General features: G+C 32.8%; 2 protein-coding genes across 5 annotated transcripts in view; one reads left to right on the top strand and one right to left on the bottom strand.

The window, feature by feature from the left end:
- Insl6 (insulin like 6) overlaps positions 1-2,959 on the top strand; it is a 29,201-nt gene extending 26,242 nt beyond the window's left edge. The window contains exon 5 of the mRNA XM_063245661.1: positions 2,561-2,959. Coding sequence (XP_063101731.1) covers positions 2,561-2,898 — 338 coding nt within the window. The 3' untranslated portion in view covers positions 2,899-2,959. The remainder of the gene's footprint in view (positions 1-2,560) is intronic.
- A 7,605-nt stretch (positions 2,960-10,564) lies between these two features.
- LOC100722908 (RNA 3'-terminal phosphate cyclase-like protein) overlaps positions 10,565-20,122 on the bottom strand; it is a 290,503-nt gene continuing 280,945 nt past the window's right edge. For all 4 annotated transcript variants that reach the window (XM_063250674.1, XM_063250686.1, XM_063250682.1 and 1 more), the window contains 6 exons: positions 18,392-18,581; positions 17,669-17,793; positions 17,337-17,509; positions 13,134-13,251; positions 11,426-11,539; positions 10,565-11,189 (listed from right to left, as the gene is read on the bottom strand). In XM_063250674.1, the coding sequence (XP_063106744.1) occupies positions 11,082-11,189; positions 11,426-11,539; positions 13,134-13,251; positions 17,337-17,509; positions 17,669-17,793; positions 18,392-18,581 (828 nt within the window). In that variant the 3' untranslated portion in view covers positions 10,565-11,081. The remainder of the gene's footprint in view (positions 11,190-11,425; positions 11,540-13,133; positions 13,252-17,336; positions 17,510-17,668; positions 17,794-18,391; positions 18,582-20,122) is intronic.

Here is a 20,122-nt window from a genome sequence, read left to right as displayed (position 1 = left end):
TGGTGCGACCACTATGGAAATCAGTATGGAGAATTCTCAGAAGACTAGTACTGGAAGTTCCATTCAATCCAGCTATTCCCCTCCTGGGTATTTTCCCAGAAAAACTGAAAAGGTCATATCACAGTGATGTATGTGCATCCATGTTCATAGCAGCACAATTTTTACTAGCTAAATCTTGGAAACAACCAAGATGTCCATCAACCACCCAGTGGATGAAAAAGATGTGGTATTTTTATATAATAGATTATACTCGGCTATAAAAAGGATGATCTTGAGGCCTTCATAGGAGAATGGAGACAACTTGAGGCTATCCTCATTAGTGAAATAAATAAGAATCATATTTATAAATATCACACTGCCTCTAGTGTAATAATAAGAAATGTATGAACAATAAAACCCAAAATGTGTAATTGCTGTTGTAAAAAAGGAGAGGAAAAGAATGTGCTCTAAAGGATGTAACTGCATGTATGTTTTAAGTGTAGGATTGATATCCATATTACCAAGTTTTCGTTGGATCACTGAACAGAACTGTTTGCAGTCTCGCTGTTTAAATGTCCATTTTGCTTAACTTTTGTAACTGGAACAACTATTTCGAAGAGGACAATATACAACTTATCAACTAGTGATTTCTATTTTTTTTGAAATTATTATTTCTACCCTTTTTTTCTTTAAATAAAATTAAAACAATGTAATTGAGTAGTAGAGGTCCTTTTCTGTCCCTCTATCAACTTTACAATTTTACTTCTCATGTGTCCTTCATTTGTCAGGATCATTTTTGGTTCTGATTTAGGTAGAAATACTGTCTTATTTTGGTTTTCTCAATAAGTTTTATTTTTCTCTAACTATGGAACTAATTTTCTGACTACCTTGTATTAAACATTTTCCCCACTGACTTATATAGTCACCTTTATTGTTTACTGAGCTTCATGTTCTATTTATTTGGTCTGGTTTTTTTTTTTTTTTTTGACCTTGTGCCATTATTTCATTATTTTTCATACTGTGATTCCACAGCATGTCATTTTTCTGGGATAGCAAGTCTCTAGTGTTTTTCTCTCCTTAAGATCAACTAAGTTCACCTGAAATTTTCATTCATTTATATATATCCAACTCAAAATCACTAAGTGATTTTGATTTGGATATATCAAATATACTATTAGGATTTTAAAGTCTTCTCCTATGGAGACTCTGAATTGTTGGTTAAGTAATTGGCTAACAGTTTTGATCCATTATAAATAATTGTGAATTATATTTTTAGTTAGTGACTATTGAATAGATAAATGGCAACTGATTTGTATAAGTAGATTTTGATTTGATCAACCATATTGAACTATTTTCATAGTTTTAATAATTTGTTGATTCTATAGGTTTTTCTTATCACTTGGAAGTGACAGTTTTTCTTTGTAAACCTTAGACCATTGAGAGAGAGTCAGAGAGAGAGAGAGAGAGAGAGAGAGAGAGAGAGAGAGAGAAAGAGAGAGAATGACTATTGGCAGGTCCTCTAGTCATTTTTAAGCAGTAGTGATGGGAACAAGACATCCCAGTAATGTCTTGTCTTCAGACTTAAAGGTATGCATTTAAATTTAATAATGTTGGTAGGTTAATGCCACATAATCTTTACCAAGATAAGGAAGCTTGCTAAAAGGTATTTTTATCATTTTAAGTGGTACTTTATGGTGTCCATTAGGATAAATATAATATAAAAATGGAAAATACCAAGTGTTTGTGAGGGGTTGGAGAAGCCACAATCTTAGTTTATCAATACTAGGATTATAAAGTAGTATACTTGCTACGGAAAAGCATTGCACTTACTGAAAAATTGAAACAAAATTAACATACAATCCAGAAGTCTAGGTATAGGCCCAAAGGAGTGAAAACATATTCACATAAGAACTTGTATTTTAATATTCATAACAGTTCTATTAGTAATAGCCAAAGAGTGGAGACTACCAAAATGTCCATCACTTGATAAATGGATTAATAAAATGTGATGTGGAATAAACACACACTAGAAAATTATTCAGCCACAAACTGAAAGAATTCCATATGCTACAACATAGATGAACACGGAAAGCATTATGCTAAATGAAAGAAAGTAAACACAAAAGTTCACATAGTATATGCTTCCATTTATAAGAAATACATGAAATAAAAATATCCATAGAAACAAAAATAAAAATAGTGGTTTCCAGGAGCTGGGGGAATAAGAAGGGAAAGGGAAGTGATTGTTGACAATGACTGCTGTGTTTTTTTGTGGGGTGACAGCAATGTTATGGAATTAGATAGTGGTGATAATTGTACAATATAGTGAATATTCAAAATCACTGATTTGTATACTATAAAATGCTGAATTTTATGGTACATGAATAATCTTATGCAAACCAAACGTTTAAGCTTTTTTGTAGGAAAACACTACAATTATGTTAAACATATATTGCGTTTGAATAGCAAACTTTCTATTTAAAATATTAGTTTTTAATGTTTAGTTGACTTCAGTATTATAATATTAAATACCATCTAGAAATATTTTAATAAAGTAGTATTTTGTTTTGTCTCTCAATAGGCTCTACTTCTGCCTCTCAGGGAGAAGCAATAAAAAGTTGGGAGATCCAGTCATTACCTCAATATCAGTATAAAAAGACCAACTTACTCCTTGATAAGATAAGAGAATTTCCTTCATCGCATGATGGTGATCCAAACATTCACAAAGCTGTGAAATTTCAAAAGAAAAATACAAACAAAATTAAAGCCTCAAGCAATTTATTTTGGGGAAATCATCCTCAAAGGAAACGCAGAGGATTTTCAGATAAATGTTGTCTTAAAGGATGTACAAAGGAAGAACTTGCCATTGCATGTATTCCATATATTTTTAAAACTTATGATAAAAAGACTGTCACTTGAACTGGGATATACTCATCATCATCATAACTATATAAACTTAATAAAACTTCACAATATCTAACTTTCTACTTATTTTTGATAATGCCTGTGAGTGCTATGCTAATTAATTATACCTGAATGTACTTGCAAGCACTAGACAATATGGTACTATTAGGAATCTTTGTATGGTATTTTCTTCAATGACTCATTTTTATAGTTTTAAGATGTTATTGGAGGTATCATGATCCATGTAGACATCAAAGAAGTGCCTCTTTGTTTCATGTCATGAGTGAAAATTCTCTTAAGCAGAATATAAATGGGTTATAGAATGTTATGCATTTTGTATGACATACAGATGATATCCCTGCTTATTTGGCTTATGTAAGTAAACCAATACATTTGTCCCATCAACTTAAGAGTAACTAATCAACTACACTCCTACCAGAAGCTGTTGTACTGTAATAGCAGGTACACTTTTAATTCCTTGAGTTTCCTTATAGAAGGTATGCAGATTCTCTTCACAGTTGCTATTGAAGACTTAAAAGAGAGTTCAGTGAAAAATCTCTCCAAGATATGCTTTCTGCTTTGAAGGTGCTGATATTATGCTGATATTACTGAAATCAATACCTAATTTTCAACATTATTCAGAAGCTTGAGCAGGATTTCTTGAAACATGGTCTCCAGCTAACTCAGAAGCATCAGCATTTTGGGAATTTCATTGCAAACTCAAATCTAAGGTCCTACCTCAAACTTACTGAATCAGAAACTAAGTGTATGGAAATTAGCAACTTACATTTTTTAACAGACCTGGATCATAGCTACTTGTAAGCATTGTTAAAGTCATACAGTTTGTGTGCTTTTATACCTCAGTACAGATATTACAAGACTACATAGCACCAGGGTTTGTATTTGTTTTCACTTTATGTTCATAATGAAATAATTTTAATGCTGCAAAATACAACAAAACTTAAAGGAATTCACACTGGAGTTCCAACTTTCAACTCACTGATTATTGGGTAAACATTATTTGACATTTTCTGTAATTTCTTTCCCAAGTATTTACTGCAGTGTTTTCAATTAAATTTTTATGCCTATTTGACTGTTACTTCTTAAAACAAAGATTCTACCTATATTTACATTATATATACCAGTGCATTAAAAATTTTGTATCTTTTTTACTAGTTTCAGATTGCCACCTACATTTGATTACCTTTGTAAATATATGAAGCCATTCATTTAGACACCAAATGGCAGATTATACAATGAGTATAATGGTTGAGTAGTGGAATAGGTTTTAGATGAAGTACCATTAGTTGAGAAATGCTTATGCTTAGGCTAAAATATAGTAATTCATTATATGCCAGTTTGAAGATTATAGAGGTCTGTGGAATAGGTATGTCACATTTAGATGAAAATGTACCATTAATTGAAAAATGGTTATGCTCTGGCTAATATATAATAAATCACATGTACCATTTTGAAAATGTGTAAGACTGTACTTATAGTTTAAGAATTAAATGCAGTCTATTAGTGTACTAATATATATGGCCATCAAGGATTGCTCAATGCATATACATTCCTGCATACTTGAACAAACTGTGAATTGGTCATGGGAGTTTCATATTATTCAGTGAATTAATCCATTGATAAATTTACAGCTGAATTTGCTGTTCGGTGGTGGGGCCCAGGTTGAAGAGGTTAATCACTGGAGCATGCCTTTGGAAGGAATATTTTTCTCTCTGGCTTTTCCTGCTTTCTCTACTTCTTGGCTGCCATGGTTTGAGCAGCTTTCCTCAGCCAGGCCCTTTTGCAAACCCAATTCTGCGTTAGGGGCCAGATGACCATAGACCAAACTCTGAAACTGTGCCAAAAAACTTCTCTCCTTAAATTGTGTCTATCAAGTATTTTGCCCAGGAACAGGAAAGTTGATAAATACAAGCTTCTTAAGGCAATCAATAAGGAATGAATGAAAGTTGAGATAACTTGATGTAACAGTTGATTGGCTTGAGAGATACCTAGATTAGAAAAGTACACTTCTGGATATGTCTGAATAGATCATAGAGGCATAAGCTTGGTTACAGTTCTTTGGCCCTTTTTCTCTATTTGTTTCATAGATGTCATAGCCAAGCAGCTTTCATTTGCCACACCATCCTGAAGCTTGTGCCTTCGAGCCAAGTAACCACAGATTAAATCCTCTGAAACCATAAACCAAATCAAATCTCATCTCTGTTATATTGTATCAGATATTTTGTCCCAGCAATGGAAAAGCTAATACGTAAAACTGGTACTAGAGAGATGGCATTGCTGCTGTCACTGTACCTGATTATAAGTTCAGTAGGGACTGTTCTGTGGGAAGAGTTTGGAAAGATTTGGACATGAAAGTGAGAGAATCCCTAGAATGCTTTAGGCATAGATTGATGGGTGGTTCTGGTGGTAGCTCAAAAGTCCAGAATACTGATAGGAACACACAGTAAGAACTGCTCATGACATTTCAGATAATGAAGACTCTCTTGGAGTTGGACAGATCATGCACAGTATATTCTGGTAAAGAATTTTTCTATATTTGTCCATTCTTAATTGATTTTGCAGAGGGAATTTCAAGGCAGCTCAATATTCAGGCTGTGGTATGGTTATTGCTGGCTGCTTTTTGCCAGATTTATGGTATGTTAATAGTCAGGAGTACATTTGAAACATTTGAAAAATTTTCAGTTCAGCTTGGAAAGAAACACTTTGTAAAGCTGAGGTCAAAGAAGCTTTGATTGCCAAAGCAAATCAGTGGTCTTTACAGGAAAACAAATGCTTTGCCCTGGATAAGAAAGATCCCATGAGGGCATCTCAGCAGTCAACAAGAGCCCACATATCACATATGCAAAACTGTAAACCCTGTAATAGTGAAACTCAGTGACTAAGTGTCAAATTGCAACTCCAAACCCACTTATCATAAAGTGCCAACACTGCAATTTAACTTGAATAGTGAGGTTTTAGCTTAGATTAATATCGTTTGTCTTAAAAAGAATAAATGCATGCCATAGGCTCTTCCTCAAAATGTTTCATTGGATTTAGCCATTCAAGGATTCACAGGCAGCTGCAACCATGGTCCAAGTGGGCCTAGATACTGCTTAAAATGTCAGCAGACTCTGGTATCATCTACGAGATGTTGGGTTTGCAAGTATGCAAACGTCCTTCCATAAAATCTTGAATTTTAGTGTGGAGGTATTAGTAGGTACTTAAAAGCTTAGTTGGAGGTACTTAAAGCATGTCCTTGAAGGGGACTCTGGGACTCTGGCGTGTCTCAACTTTTCTCTTTCTCTTCTCCATCTCCCTCTCTGTTCCTTCTGGCTTTTGAGAAGTGACCATCTGCCTCTAACCCATTTCCACTATGTGATCATCTGTTGCTCTCATTAGAAGCTAAAGTAATGAGGCCACCCAACTTTGGACTTTGAGCTTCTAAATATGAGAGCTAAATAAACCTTTTCTCTTTAAAATCTCAGTTGCCTTCTGTACTTCATTGTGGTACAGAACTTAATAGCTCATTCCACAAAAATCATCTGAAAGCTTCATGTTTGCTCCTAATGTTTTATCACACTTTGTAATGATTTCTGCATGCATTTTCAATGTATCTAATCTTGCTTGCTCATTTGATTGATCAATATATGTTTCTATTTACCAAGAGACAGCAAAACAGGATCTACTGTGCTTGGCTGTTTTGTAGCCATTATCATTTTAGCTCCATGCCAAGTATTTCTTCCTATCTTAGCTAACTCCATTAAAGTTCTCTGAATCAGGGGCTGGGGATTTAGCTCAGCGGCATAAGCGCCTGCCTTGCAAGCAGGCAATCTGTCAGCTAAATTACTCTGAAAAAAAAAAACAGTATCTAACAGTGGTATTAATTTTATCTGTAAAAATGATATATAGCTGATGATCTCTGACATTACCATTTCTCTGAGCAAATGAGCACTTTACCAGTTTGTCTACAAGAGAAATTGATTATATCATTTAAGATATTAAAGTCCAGCTAGCTAACAACAGTGCTTGCCAGTGTTTTTCCTGTACCTCCAGCCTTTTAGATGGAGTACATATCCCTTCATGCCGGACTACTCAGAGGTTTGTAGGAGGAAATTCAATTTACTAATTTCCTGATCTCTTCTGAGAATCTCCATTTCAGAATGAGGAATGTTTCCACTGTCCTCATGAGACATGCCACAATCAGTAATTTTGGCAAATATCAATGAAATATACCTAAAGCAACTCTTGAAATTAGGCAATTTTTTAATGCTGTCACTGACAATGTATAACATATTCTAGTCCATTTATTATTTTAGTAATAAACTTTTCTTCAATGAGTATCTTAAGTATTTTATGCACAATTTGCTTGATACCTTACAGATCTTTCAAATTACTTTGAGATTTTTAACACTGATTGGCAAGTTCTTTTAGTTGTTATCTTCCTAGAGTTTAAGCTACTTAAAACAGCTGTTGATCTGCTTTTTTTAAATTTTTGAACCTCATTATCTCTGTGGTTTGCCTTGAGAAGATGAATCAGTGTGGGGATGGATATGACTACTGGTGTGGAAGGAGAGGTAGAAATGAGGAGACAGTGGCACATATCAAGGTTATACAGATTAAATCTGTTTTGACTGTTGATAGCGACTTTAGATATTCATTCTTAAAAATCAAGATGAAATGTTTAATTCTGCAAACTTTTACTTTTTTTTTCAAGCAAAACTTGAATGACGTAAGTTTATTCTACTATATTAAAATTTTTGGATACCCATAAAGGCTGTTACAGAAACCTTCAACAAAACTGTTTTGCAGAGCAAGCATCATCCATGTATTTCAATTAGTCTTCAACTAGGTATATTCATAATTGAATGCTTGGAGTATTAGGTTTATCTTTCTCATTTTGTTTCCAGTTTACTTTAGTATCTATGATTTCTTCAATTGCTAATGTTTTTAATTTCAATAAATTCCAACTCACAATTGTATGTTTCATAGCACTATAAAATTCACTCTTAAGTTCTCATATTCTCCAAGCAACTGAAAAACTCAAGTTGTTCAGTAAAAATACTGTATTGTGTTTTCCTCTACATATGTAACTCTTTGGCTAAGTAACAAGACAAAAGAAAATAACTTCTGAATATTTGTTATATCAAACTATGAATTTCCTAGGACCATGCAAAAGGTCCAATGAAGAAATCAGCATATTCTCAAATTGAGCATATAAAACATTCCATGGAGAATGGCTCTCTTGATACAGAACTGTAGATATGTTCTAATAACTACTGCAAAATCAAATTGTTCAAATCAAAGTTAAATACCAGAAGTTATAATTGTAATAAAAATTTCATTTTAAAGCATTATATTTGGGTTTTAAGAAAACACTCTATCACAGCAAACTAAACTGTCACTGGCAGAATAGGTAACTAGCATGAACTAGTGACTATAGATTTCCTACACCAAGTACCGATGGAAGTAGAGAATTATTTATATAAAGGTTATATAACAATGTACTGATATGTATAGAACTGTAGAATTCTAAGAAAACTTTTTCATGTGTTTCTAAAAAATATTAACTTGAAAAAACGTTTGGCATTAATTGATACAATAATTTTTTATATAAGCCAACAGAATTAATTACTTTCCCATTGGACTACCCAACATCTGTACCTCAAGGGTATACAGGTTTATTGGACTCACAGTTTCAGAGGTTTCAGTGTACAATTGCTGGTTCCAAAGCATAAATGGAAGAGCATGGCAGAAGAACAAGGAAGGCTCAATCCATGACAGCCAGGAATCAGACAGAGTAAGAGCCAGCAAAAAAATGCACCCTCCCAGGTTACCTCCCCAGTGACCCACCTATTCTTCATAGGTCCCACCTTCTAATAGTTTATTCAGCTATGAACTCATCTAACAGTTAATTCATTGATGAGTACAGTACCCCCAAGATGCGCTCATCTTCCAAAAGCCCCAACTCTGAACACATGTGACTTTTGGAAACATTTTAGATCTAAATCATAACATCAACTTAGCTGCTGGGTTTTTCTCTTGTTATAATACATCATCAGAATTAAAATGTAAAACAAACCAGACATAGTGACACATACCTGAAATCCTAAAATTTTAGTAGGCAGAGTAAGAAGGATTGTAAATTTGAGCCAATCTAGGCAACTTAGTAACTCAGAGAGACACTATTTCAAAATAAAAAAGGGAGCAGGGCTAGGGATATAGTTCAGTGCAAAGTCCTTGTTCAAATCCTAGTATCATATAAAAACACGAAAACATTAAAAACTCTCAGTGAAAAAGAAGTCTCTTGAACATTTGAAATTTTATAAGAAAGTTGTTATCTCACTCTAGAAATTTAAAAGTATGTATGTGGGATTCTTTAAAAGTAAAAAGTGAAACATATAGTAAAAAGTGAAACATTTAACAAAAGCTTAAAGAAATAATAGTTCACATCCTTGCTTTTAAAAACAAGTGAATACTATCATTTCTCTTCAGGTCATATAAATCTTTTACCTTTTAAAAACAAATGAAATATTACAGACCTTTGAGAAGAACCTACTTTTAAGTACTTAAGCTTTAGAACAGATACTTGAAATAAATTGTAATGTATGGTGTGCTTTTATTTAAAAAATAGAATCAAAGATCTCTAAATTACATAAAGATCCTTGAGAAATCTTTACAAATTAAATAAACATTATAGCCACATTTCATCCAAATATCTATTATAAATCTTTTATGTTTATCAAATACACTCTCATTTTTGATGATTTCTGCATCTAGTATCTACTGAAACGATGAAAAATGTAATTTCTTCCCTCTCCTTCCCTTCAACAAAAAATCAGAAATTTTAGATGTTTTAAAAAGCAGCACACACCACTGAAAATAAGGAAACTACTTGTTAACTATAAAATACCAAGTATTTTAACCTTTGTATAAATGAAACAGAGAGAAGAAAAAACCTACTGTATTTTATTTTAGGTATGGTGTCTAAAATGGAGTAGCACTAAAACAGATGAAAAAAACCAACCTTTATACTTTAACTTGAAAATGTGTATGCTCTCTTTTTTAAATCTCTTTTCTTAAAGCTATATATTATGAACTTTTTACTGGCATTCTTGAATGAAATTAACAAGTACACTTTTTTTTAAACCAATTTACCTTATTTCTTCTTCGTGCATGAGACTCTAAAGAAAGTCTCTTCTATGAGCAACAGAACTTGTGGAAATCCCTCAACCATACATTCTTTAGAAAAATATTCCTAACCCATTATGCATCTTAATGAGCATTTAGATTTTAGAAACTGCTTATGGCTTATGCTTAAATTTAATGCGCGACCACAGGTTCCAAGGACTAGAGAATCTTACTGGCAGCCAACAGCTCAATGAATGACAGTATTTTTGATAGCCTTAATCTCAAAAATTTAAAGTAATTCATTACAGTCTTAGAAAAACCTAGAGATACTTCTATTTAAAAAATTTACAAACACACAAGGGAAACAAATAAGGAAATAGATGGTTACATCTCTAAAAGCTGGTCCCATTTCAAAATGTATTGTTTGGGGTTAGGAAGTTTTCTATACAAATAAAACTAGAATTTTGTTCCCTCTGCTTTAGAAAAATATTTACCAGTACATGGAACTTCTACCTAAAAGTATAAACCTGCTTAATATTGCTGGACACTGATATAGATGAACAAAAACACAAAGGTGTTTATTCAATTTTTTTGGCATCATAATTTGTATAGTAGTTATAGATCAACATGGAAAAGTTAGAAATATTATTAATGAACACAAGCCCTTGTGTAAATCACACAAGATACCAAAGTATTATACATTCACTGTCATAAAAACTGTACATATATTGTGTTCATCTTTAACACTGCAAAATTTACATTGTATTTTTTTTATCTCTCAAAAAATTAAATTGAAAAAAGTCTTTCTTTTGCCACAGAAGGATAGGTAACTAAGATTCATGAAACTTTTTACAAAATTTCTTGCTTGGGATTTTTCATGAAGGTCTTTTATATATGTCCGTATTGAAGAAAAACTCACTAAATTGTGACTGTTTCGAGTAGATACTTTCACATCTTTGCTGGCTAGATCATGATATATGTAATAACAATTACAATAATAATCCACAGCAATGTGAAATATAAAACTTTGTTCTGTAAATCTCATTTGGTCTCAAAGTAAATCACTTCTTTCATCCACTCATGTTGTCCCTTATTTGATCCACTCGAAATGATAGGTCCTTAAAGGAGGGGCGCTGGTTTACGTTATTGTTCCAGCATTCTGTCATGATCATATAAATCTGTAAAACAAAAAATAAACCAAATTACAATGAACACAAAATATCATCTTTTAAATTGGTGGAAGAGATGAATCTGGAACTCCCACTTAATTTCCCTAAACAGGATTATATGTCAGATGTGCCATGATTCACAATTGTCTGTTAATGCTATTTGGCTAAAAGCAATTTCAGTGACCTTAAGTCTTTAAATAACAAGAAATAGAAAATGCATTATTATGTGGATTAAAAAATATTACCTCATCTGGGCATCCATCTGGTCGTGGTAATCTTCCATTATTCTTTAGGAGTTCTATCAAATGGAACACAATCATCTGTCCTTGTTTGTCATTGCCAATCATACGCATGAACTCCTGAAATACAAATCCATTTTCAATTATTTTTCTTGTATGTTCAAGTTGAAGCAGAATTCTTGTTCAGCTTCTTCCAGTAAGTGGAAAAAATTCAAGTGTACATATATTTTGTATGTTTAAAACCTTTTCAAAACAGACTGTATTAAGCATTAAAAACTTCCCTTTTCAGTCATATTTCTCAAAAGACTATTAAATGTGGAACCTCTATAATGCCATTTTCACAACTGTGTTATCCCAAGTTCCTTTAGAAGGGCTAAAAAACACATGAACACTCAAAACATATGTATGTTTTGTTATTATTGTTTTAACACAATAAAACAATTATACTTTTATTCTAATACTAGAACCAAAGACAAACATTCATGAATACGAATGTTCACTGTGTTTGTAGAAGTGTTAAATGACTGAAAAATGGAAACTGACTGTCCAGAAATACAAAACTCAGAGATGGAAAGAAACTCAGCAATTAAAGACTATATCTGAGGAAAATATTTACTGTCCAGTAAAATACCCAAAATTTAACACTTAATGAGGCTACCAGGCTGTACAGTATGACCTTAGTTGTATAAAACAATATATATTTCTTCATGTTACTTTTATATTAAAATAAGTAATCCTAAAAGAAAATACATTAAAATATTAAAATGGTTGTCTTTAGTTATGTTAGAGATGATTTTTATATTTTATAGTTTCTTATGCTGAAGCACAGGAAAAATCACTTTGAAAGTTTAACTTGTACAATAATTCCTAGAATGAGTGAGCTTACTGAATTTACTGAAAGTAATATTAAGAGATGTCATGGTTTGGATGTAGTTTGCCCTCTATAGGTTTGTATGCCAGAATCTTGGTCTACAGTATGGCAATGTTAAAGTAGGGACTTTCCGGGCTGGGGATTTAGTTCAGTGGCATAAGCGCCTGCCTTGCAAGTGCGTGGTCGTGAGTTCGATCCCTAGTATCGATAAAAACGAAAAAGACAAAAAAAAAAAAAAAAAATAAAATAAAAAGTAGGGACTTTCCAGAGTGAGGGCCAGTGGAAGATAATCAGATCACAGAGGGCACAGCTTTCAGAAGGGGATTAATTTTCCAAAGGGATTAATGCTAGACTCATTGCTACTTCTCATAGGAGCAAACTATTTTATAGAAAACAGTAAGACTTTCTGGCTCCTTCCTGGCTCTCTGGTTTCAAATCTTGCTGTATGATCCCTCCTACTCACAGACAGTTCCCTTTCTGCTTATGTGTCATTATGAGACCTAGTGAAGGAGTCTTGTGCTGAAAGCTGAAAAGATGTAGCTGCTTGACACTGGACTCCATAACTCTGAGGTAAATAAACCTATTTCTTTACAAAGTAAAATTTTGACTACTTTGTTGTTACATCAGCATAAAATGAACTAATACAAGAGAGTATACTAATCAATGCTCTAATATCCCCCTTTTAAAACTTTAAGTTACTGAAAAGTTTACAGTTATTTTGCTGGATACTGCCTTAAAAATAAGCAATATGATCTTCTAAAACGAGTCCTAAACTAATTTACGTTTACTGAACAATGTTTTTCTTGTGTTAAAAAAATGAAAGTAAATAAAAAGCACACTGACTGCTGGTGGACTTTTACTCTTCTCAATATATGTGAAAAGTTCATAAAGAACTACTCCAAAACTCCAAACATCTGAGGCCACAGAAAACTTGCTCTCTGTCAGAGATTCTGGAGCATACCTAGAAAACACAGAAAGTATTTTAAAAACTTCATATTCCAATTCATTCATTCATTCATTCACTCATGTTTTTTGAGACAGGGTCTCACTTTGTAGTGTAGCCTGGCCTTGAACTGACTATGTAGCCCAGGCTGGTCTCAAACTCCCAACAATCCTCCTGCCTCTACCTCTTGAGTGCTGGTTTTATAGATATGTGCTACCGCTCCTGGCTTGATGTTATCTGCAAATCACTATATTTAAAAGCAGACTAACAAGTTGGGCCTAGTAGCACATGCTGTAATCCCAGCACTCAGGAGGCGGAGTCAGGTGGATCACTATGAGTTTGAGGCCAGCCTGGGCTCCATAGTGAATTCAAGGCCAGCCTTCACTACAAACCAAGACCTTGTCTAAAAAAACCTAAGTAAATTAATACATACTGTATTTGCCCCAAAATAAGATTGGGTCTTATAGTAATTTTTCCTCCAAAAGATGCAATAAGGCTTATTTTCAGTAGATGTCTTTTTTTATGTACAACGATTTGTATTTATTCATATATGACAATCTACATTTACTTCAATATATTCATACCATCTAGAACATTACCATAACCCTCCAAACCCCAAATTCTGACCAGAATTTTTTGTAACTCCGTTTCCTGTAGATCCATTGGCCCCTGTCTCTCATGTCCAGCAATAGAGTTCTCTTTAAATGACTATTTCTTGTCCATGTAGCCAGCTTATATCCCTTGGATAGTATGATTCACTTATATATTAAAATATCTCAAATATATAAACATCTTTGATTTTTCTTCAGTGCTCTCGACTACTTGAAGATTTCTACATAAAGATTGAAAGGCACACAAAACTCCATTTCTACCTTTGCAAACCCTACTGATTATTTTCCTTATGCAATGAGTGGCATCACAATCAATTTAAGTGCTCAAGCTGGATTCCTCTTTCACTCCAGTGTCTAATGAGCCACCAGTTCATTTTATAATATATTTAAATATATCTCAAATCAGTCTCTGAAGCCACTATCCACTTATGACTAGCACAGAAGTCTTCAAACCAATGCAGAGTAACCCCCAAGGATGCACAATGGTTACCAAAAGGATATGTTATAGTAACAACAGTATAAGGATTCTTTAGGAGTTCAAATCCCTGCTTTAACAATTTTTAAAAAACACTTAACACAGATTTGCTACATTTAATCTTACCCTCTTTAAGATAAAAAAAACAAGTGTGTAGGACTGATAATCATATTACTAAGTTCTTGTTGGATCATTGAGAAGAACTGTTTGCAGTGTCATTGTTTGACTATCATTTTATATGCTTTAATTTTGTAACGAGCAACTATTTCTAAGATGATGGTATGTAACTTATCGACTGATGATTTCTTACTCTTTATTTTTCTGAAATTCTGTATTGTTTCTACCTTTTTTATCTGTTTTTTTTTCTTTAAATAAAAAAAAAAAAAACTTAAACAGAAGCATTCCCTGCTAGTACTTAGTATCAATCCATAGGGCAACATGCTGACTGTATTTATAGCTAAAACAGATGAGCATTTTGAACAATAAAAGCATTATACATGAGAAAGATCTTTTTAAATGAAATTGGATTTTTAAAAAATGTATGATGGTTAAATGTGATTTCTTTTATATTTCATTCACATTTAGTATTTGAATGTGTTCCCTCCAAAATTCATGTTAAGATTTGATAGTCAGTGTAATAGTATTAAGCAGGAGGCTTTTTAAAGATGATTAGGCCAGGGCTCAAGCTTTAGCTCAGTGGCACAAGCGCCTGCCTAGCAAGCATGAGGTCATGAGTTCAATCCCTAGTGCCCCCCCCAAAAAAAAAGAGAGAGAGAGGGATATTAGGCCATAAGAATGCCTCCCTCATGCATAGACCCCTACAAAAGAGACTCATCAGTTTCTCTTGACTTTCTGCTTCCTCCATTTGAGGATGTAATGTTCCTACCCTCCAGAGGATGCAGCATCAAGGCAGATCTAAGAAACAAAGGCCAGACCTCACAAGACAACTGAACTAACACAGACTCTCAGCATCCAGCACTGTGAGAAATATATTTTGATGTTTCATAAATTACTCAGTCAATGGAATTTTGTTAGAATGACACAAATGGATTAAAACAATTTACTATTCAATAAGTTAACTAAAACTTAAAACCTTTTTTTTTTTTTTTTTGGTGCCTGGGATTGAACTCACAACTTTGTGCTTGCAAGGCAGGCGCTTATGCCACTGAGCTAAACCCCTAGTCCCTGAAACCTATTTTATTAACCCATGTTCTGATACTTTTACACAAAATCCAGTCAACTTCACTATATAAAATGTTTAATATTTTTACTTTCTATGAAAATAGAACTGTACATCAAATGCCTATCTGATTAGCTTCCTATAGTATATCTTTTGTTTTCATTAAATACATAATCCATTAACATAACTTAATATGAAATTATACAAGATGTACAGTTTTTCTTTATTACTCTCATGATTTATTATGCCAGATATTCAAGCACAGAAAGAAGTCCCAAATATTACATAATTTGGTAGCTCTATTTATGTATGACAAAGAATACAAAATTAAGCATGAAAATGAATATTAAACATTAAAAAGAAATTTCAGGAAGGAGTTATGCTTCAGTGGCTTCATATAAACATTTCTCTGTGCATGTGTCTAACATTTATTTCTCAGAATTTATTTTGGGCTTTTGTTGCTAAGAAATGAACTCAAGGCCTTATACAGGTTAATATCAGCTTTTTAAAATAATATTTTATAACTTTAAGATCTTACTTGACTTGAAAAATAAAGTCAGACTTTTGAGGCCTTGCATAGCCAAATAGGTTAGAGGAAGGGCAGCCCTCATGAAATCAATTTAACCTTTAAGGCTACTCAAATGTGTGCCACATTTAAATTACATATAATAAAAGATATTACTAAAATATATTGGAATTATTTAAAAATTATCAATTAAAAATGAGAGGATATGACAGTTTTTAAAAATTATTGAGTCTTAATATACAAAATATTTGAAATTAGCCTAGATCCCTGCAAAATCTACCAAGTTAGCTGCCTCTCTATTGGCCTCTTTTTATAGTGTACACTCTGTATCAGTCTTCTGGTCTCAGGATCCCTTATAACTCTTAATTATTAAGGTCCTCTTAAAACTTTAGTTTATGTGAGGCTTTTTGCCATATTAGTTATTAAAACTAAGAAAATATAAAAATTATGGGTCCATTAAGGGAAGGGATTACAATAGTGGCAGCAACCGATGGCACAGGTATTACTGTGATTTTTTTTTAAGACAAAAGATTTAAATTCTATTATTTGCATTAGTACTTCTAATTTTCAGTTCAGAGATTAAGAATTAAATAAAACATACTAGCTTTACACAGTGGCAGAATTGTAGCTAGTGAGGCTTACCTGAACAAAGCACAATTATTGCTAATTAAATAAAATATACTTACATAAACAAAGCTCCTTTAATGCTAATACCTGACTCAAACTACATTGTCTAATAGTATTAAAGTCCATTGGAAATGTATACAAACCAAAACAAATATATTTCATTAAAACAGTACTAGAAAAAAAGATACACCATAAAGGAATGAAGACATAAAAAACTTTGTATCAACAGAAACAATAATATGTATCTTGAACAAAGCTCTGAATAGTCCTCACAACTAACTGACAATTTTAACTGAAGGATTTCAGACTTCAGTTTTTCACATTTTGCAATGTTTACATAGATTTTAGTAATTCAACATCCTTATCTGAAAATTCAATTCTGAAATGCTCTAAAATCTGCAAATTTTTGAGTGCCATATTAGTATTCAATGTTAGGATTCAGATTTCAGTGCTCTAAATTTTGGATTTTCAGATTAGGAATGTTCATTTGTAATAATAATACATATTTTCCAAGAGTTATGAGTATTAAATCCATGAAATGCATTTAGCCCAAATGAAAGCATGTACTTGTTTACTATAAAATTTAAACATTCTTAAATACAGAATCATTATAAGTAACTATAAAATAAAATCTGAAGTTTGTGTTCTACAGTTTTTTGATGTTCTGAAAAACACTGTACTTACCAGAATATGGGACTTTCACCAGGTTCTTTCACTTTGTAGTATTCTTTGTCTTGTGGCAAGACTTTGGTTAATCCAAAATCTCCAATTTTAACTCTGTTCTCATTCTCCACCAATATATTTCTTGTTGCCAGATCTCTGTGTATATACCTTTTTGTGCCAAGGTACTCCATACCCTATGTTAAAGCAGTATTCTTTTAGCTAATTGTATAAACATAATTTAAGTTGCTTTCCCTCCATAAATTCCTTTTTTAAGCTAAGAAATAGTCTAAAGAATTTCTTAATTATTTCAACATGCTAGCTTCATCTACAATAAAACCCAAAATATTAGGTACCTTGCATATCTGAGATGTATATTGCAGAAGTTTTTTGTGATCTATCCGTTCTTTGTGTTTTTGGAGGTAGTCTCGTAAACTCCCATATGGTAAATATTCCATAATTAATCTTAGATTACGCCGCCCTTTTAATACACAAATGGAACAAAATGTTTTATTTTGATAAAATACTGCTGCAATACTAGGAAAAATTACTCTCTTCCTCCCTCTCTCTCTTTCTGTCTCTGTCTCTCTCTGTCTTCTAGGTCTAAAATGACAACATTTTACAGTAAATTAAAGATGATGTAGTGTGACAGGGTCTTTGAATTAAAAAATTTTGGGAAAGAAACTATAAAAATAATTGTTTTAGTCTTTAACTCTTCAGGCAAACCATAAGTTGGTAAGAAAGCTTTTCTTAGTAAGAAAACTTTTCTAAATAATGAACTAAATTGTATAATTTAAAAATATCATTTTGATAAAAATATAAGGAAAGGTAATTTTTAAAATAAAAATTCTCTTAAATTTAAGCAAGTGGTGAACAGAGTAATTACTCAACTACCTGAAGACTTTCTGTAGTTCTCTCCCATGATCACCACACACAATCTCTAGTTATCTAAAATGCATCTGTCTCTCTCTCTGGATACTAGCATACGCTTAAGTCCAGATCTTTAGACATTGTGTTTCTATTACCTAAAATGCCAAGACATACTGTAAGTTTAAAAGAGATTTCAATGAGCAACATACCAGCACTGTAGCAGACTCCTTTGTACTTTACAATGTTATCATGCTGTAGGGATTTCAAGATTTCAATTTCCCTTTCAAAATCTCTGAGGTGCTCCTCGGTACTGTGCTGGAGCTTTTTTACAGCTACCACCTCCCCAGTATTATCCTCTAGAGGGTCATACCGGCACATCTCCACACTTCCAAAATTACCCTAAAGAACATGCTACATTAGAAAGGAAAACCTCAAGTTTTCAAGACAAATTATTAATCAACTCATAAAATGTAAAAAACCCTAGCAGCAAGAATTAGGAGACGTATATCTAAACTTACATAAGGCAACTTTTTGAGCAAGAAAAGGAAATACCATCTCAATAAGTAAAGAGTAGTAAACATATAAATTCCATTTCTTCAAAAAGAAATACAGGCTGAAAAATAAGAAAGGGATTAAAAAATGATAAGCATGAATTATTAGGCTATGCAAAAAGACATGCCACAGGATTCCTAAATTTCTGTCAGAGATTTCAGAAAGAACTTTCTTTCTTTACATCCTCTGATAGTACCATTACTGAGCTTGATGAAATAAAGGTCTTGTGTGGACTGAATGTGCCCCCTTAAATTTATTTGATGAACTTCTAATTCTCAGTGTGACTGTATTTGGAGATAAGGCCCTGTGAGGAAGTAATAAAGGCTAAAAGAGGATATAAGAGTTACACCCTAGTGCAACATGGCTGCTGCCCTTCTAATAACAGGAGCTTTCTCTCCTATGGATGCTGAAAAAGTGGTCATTTGCCAATCAGAAAAAAGGTTTAACAAGAAGTACACATGGCCAGTAAATATGCTAAAAGATGTTCAATATCACCAGCTCTTGGAGAAATGTAAATTAAAATGACATTGAAATACTACCTTCCTCCCGAAAAAGTGGTTATCACCAAGAAATCAAATATATAAGAAATGCTGGTGAGGCTTTGGGGTAGAAGGAATCCTTTTGCATTGTTGGTGATAATACAAATAAGTACAACCACTATAGAGATCAGTGTAAAGATTCCTCAAAACACTAAAAAAAGCAATTCCATTTGATCCATTCTAGGAACCTTCCTGAAAGAGTTAAAGTAATCATATTATGGTGATACATGCATAACTATGTTTACAGTAGCAGAATTTTGAATAGTTAAATCTTAGAAATAGTCTATATGTCCATCAACAGTTGAATGGATAAAGAAAATGGGGCATTTATACACAATAGAGTACTACTCTGCCACAAAGATTGTAAACTTGAGGCATCTATGGGTACATAGTTGCACCTGAAGACTATAGTGTTAAGTGAAATAAATCAGTCACAAAAGTTTAACAAATCATGGTTTCTCTTATATGAGAAAGTCAAAATATAAATAAAGAGCAAAATAAAGAACAGATATAGGAAGTAGAGAGATCATTTTCAAATGGGAAGGGGAACAAGAGATAGAGAGGGGAGGAAAGAAAGCGAAAACATTGAAAAAAAAGAGAAAGAAAAATGGAAATAGAGCTTTTTCAAATAGGAAGGGGAGAGAGTTGGAGAGAGCATAGAAGAATGGAAGGGAAGGGGACAAAAAATTTAAGGTGTGTTATAGACATGTACAAACTCATGATAAATGCAATCATTATGTACTATAAGCATCTACTACTAAAAATACATTAACTAAAAAAAGAGGCCTAATTAAATCCTGCTGGAATTTTAACCTTGAACTTTTCAGTCCTCCAGATCTGTGAGCAATG

This window comes from Cavia porcellus, unplaced genomic scaffold (assembly GCF_034190915.1).
Source record: "Cavia porcellus strain 051 isolate PalLab524CR breed Dunkin Hartley unplaced genomic scaffold, mCavPor4.1 scaffold_1, whole genome shotgun sequence".
Classification (NCBI taxonomy): Eukaryota; Metazoa; Chordata; class Mammalia; order Rodentia; family Caviidae; genus Cavia; species Cavia porcellus.
The sequence above is the reverse complement of the archived record's forward strand: the minus strand, read 5'-3'. Positions and strand labels throughout refer to the sequence as shown.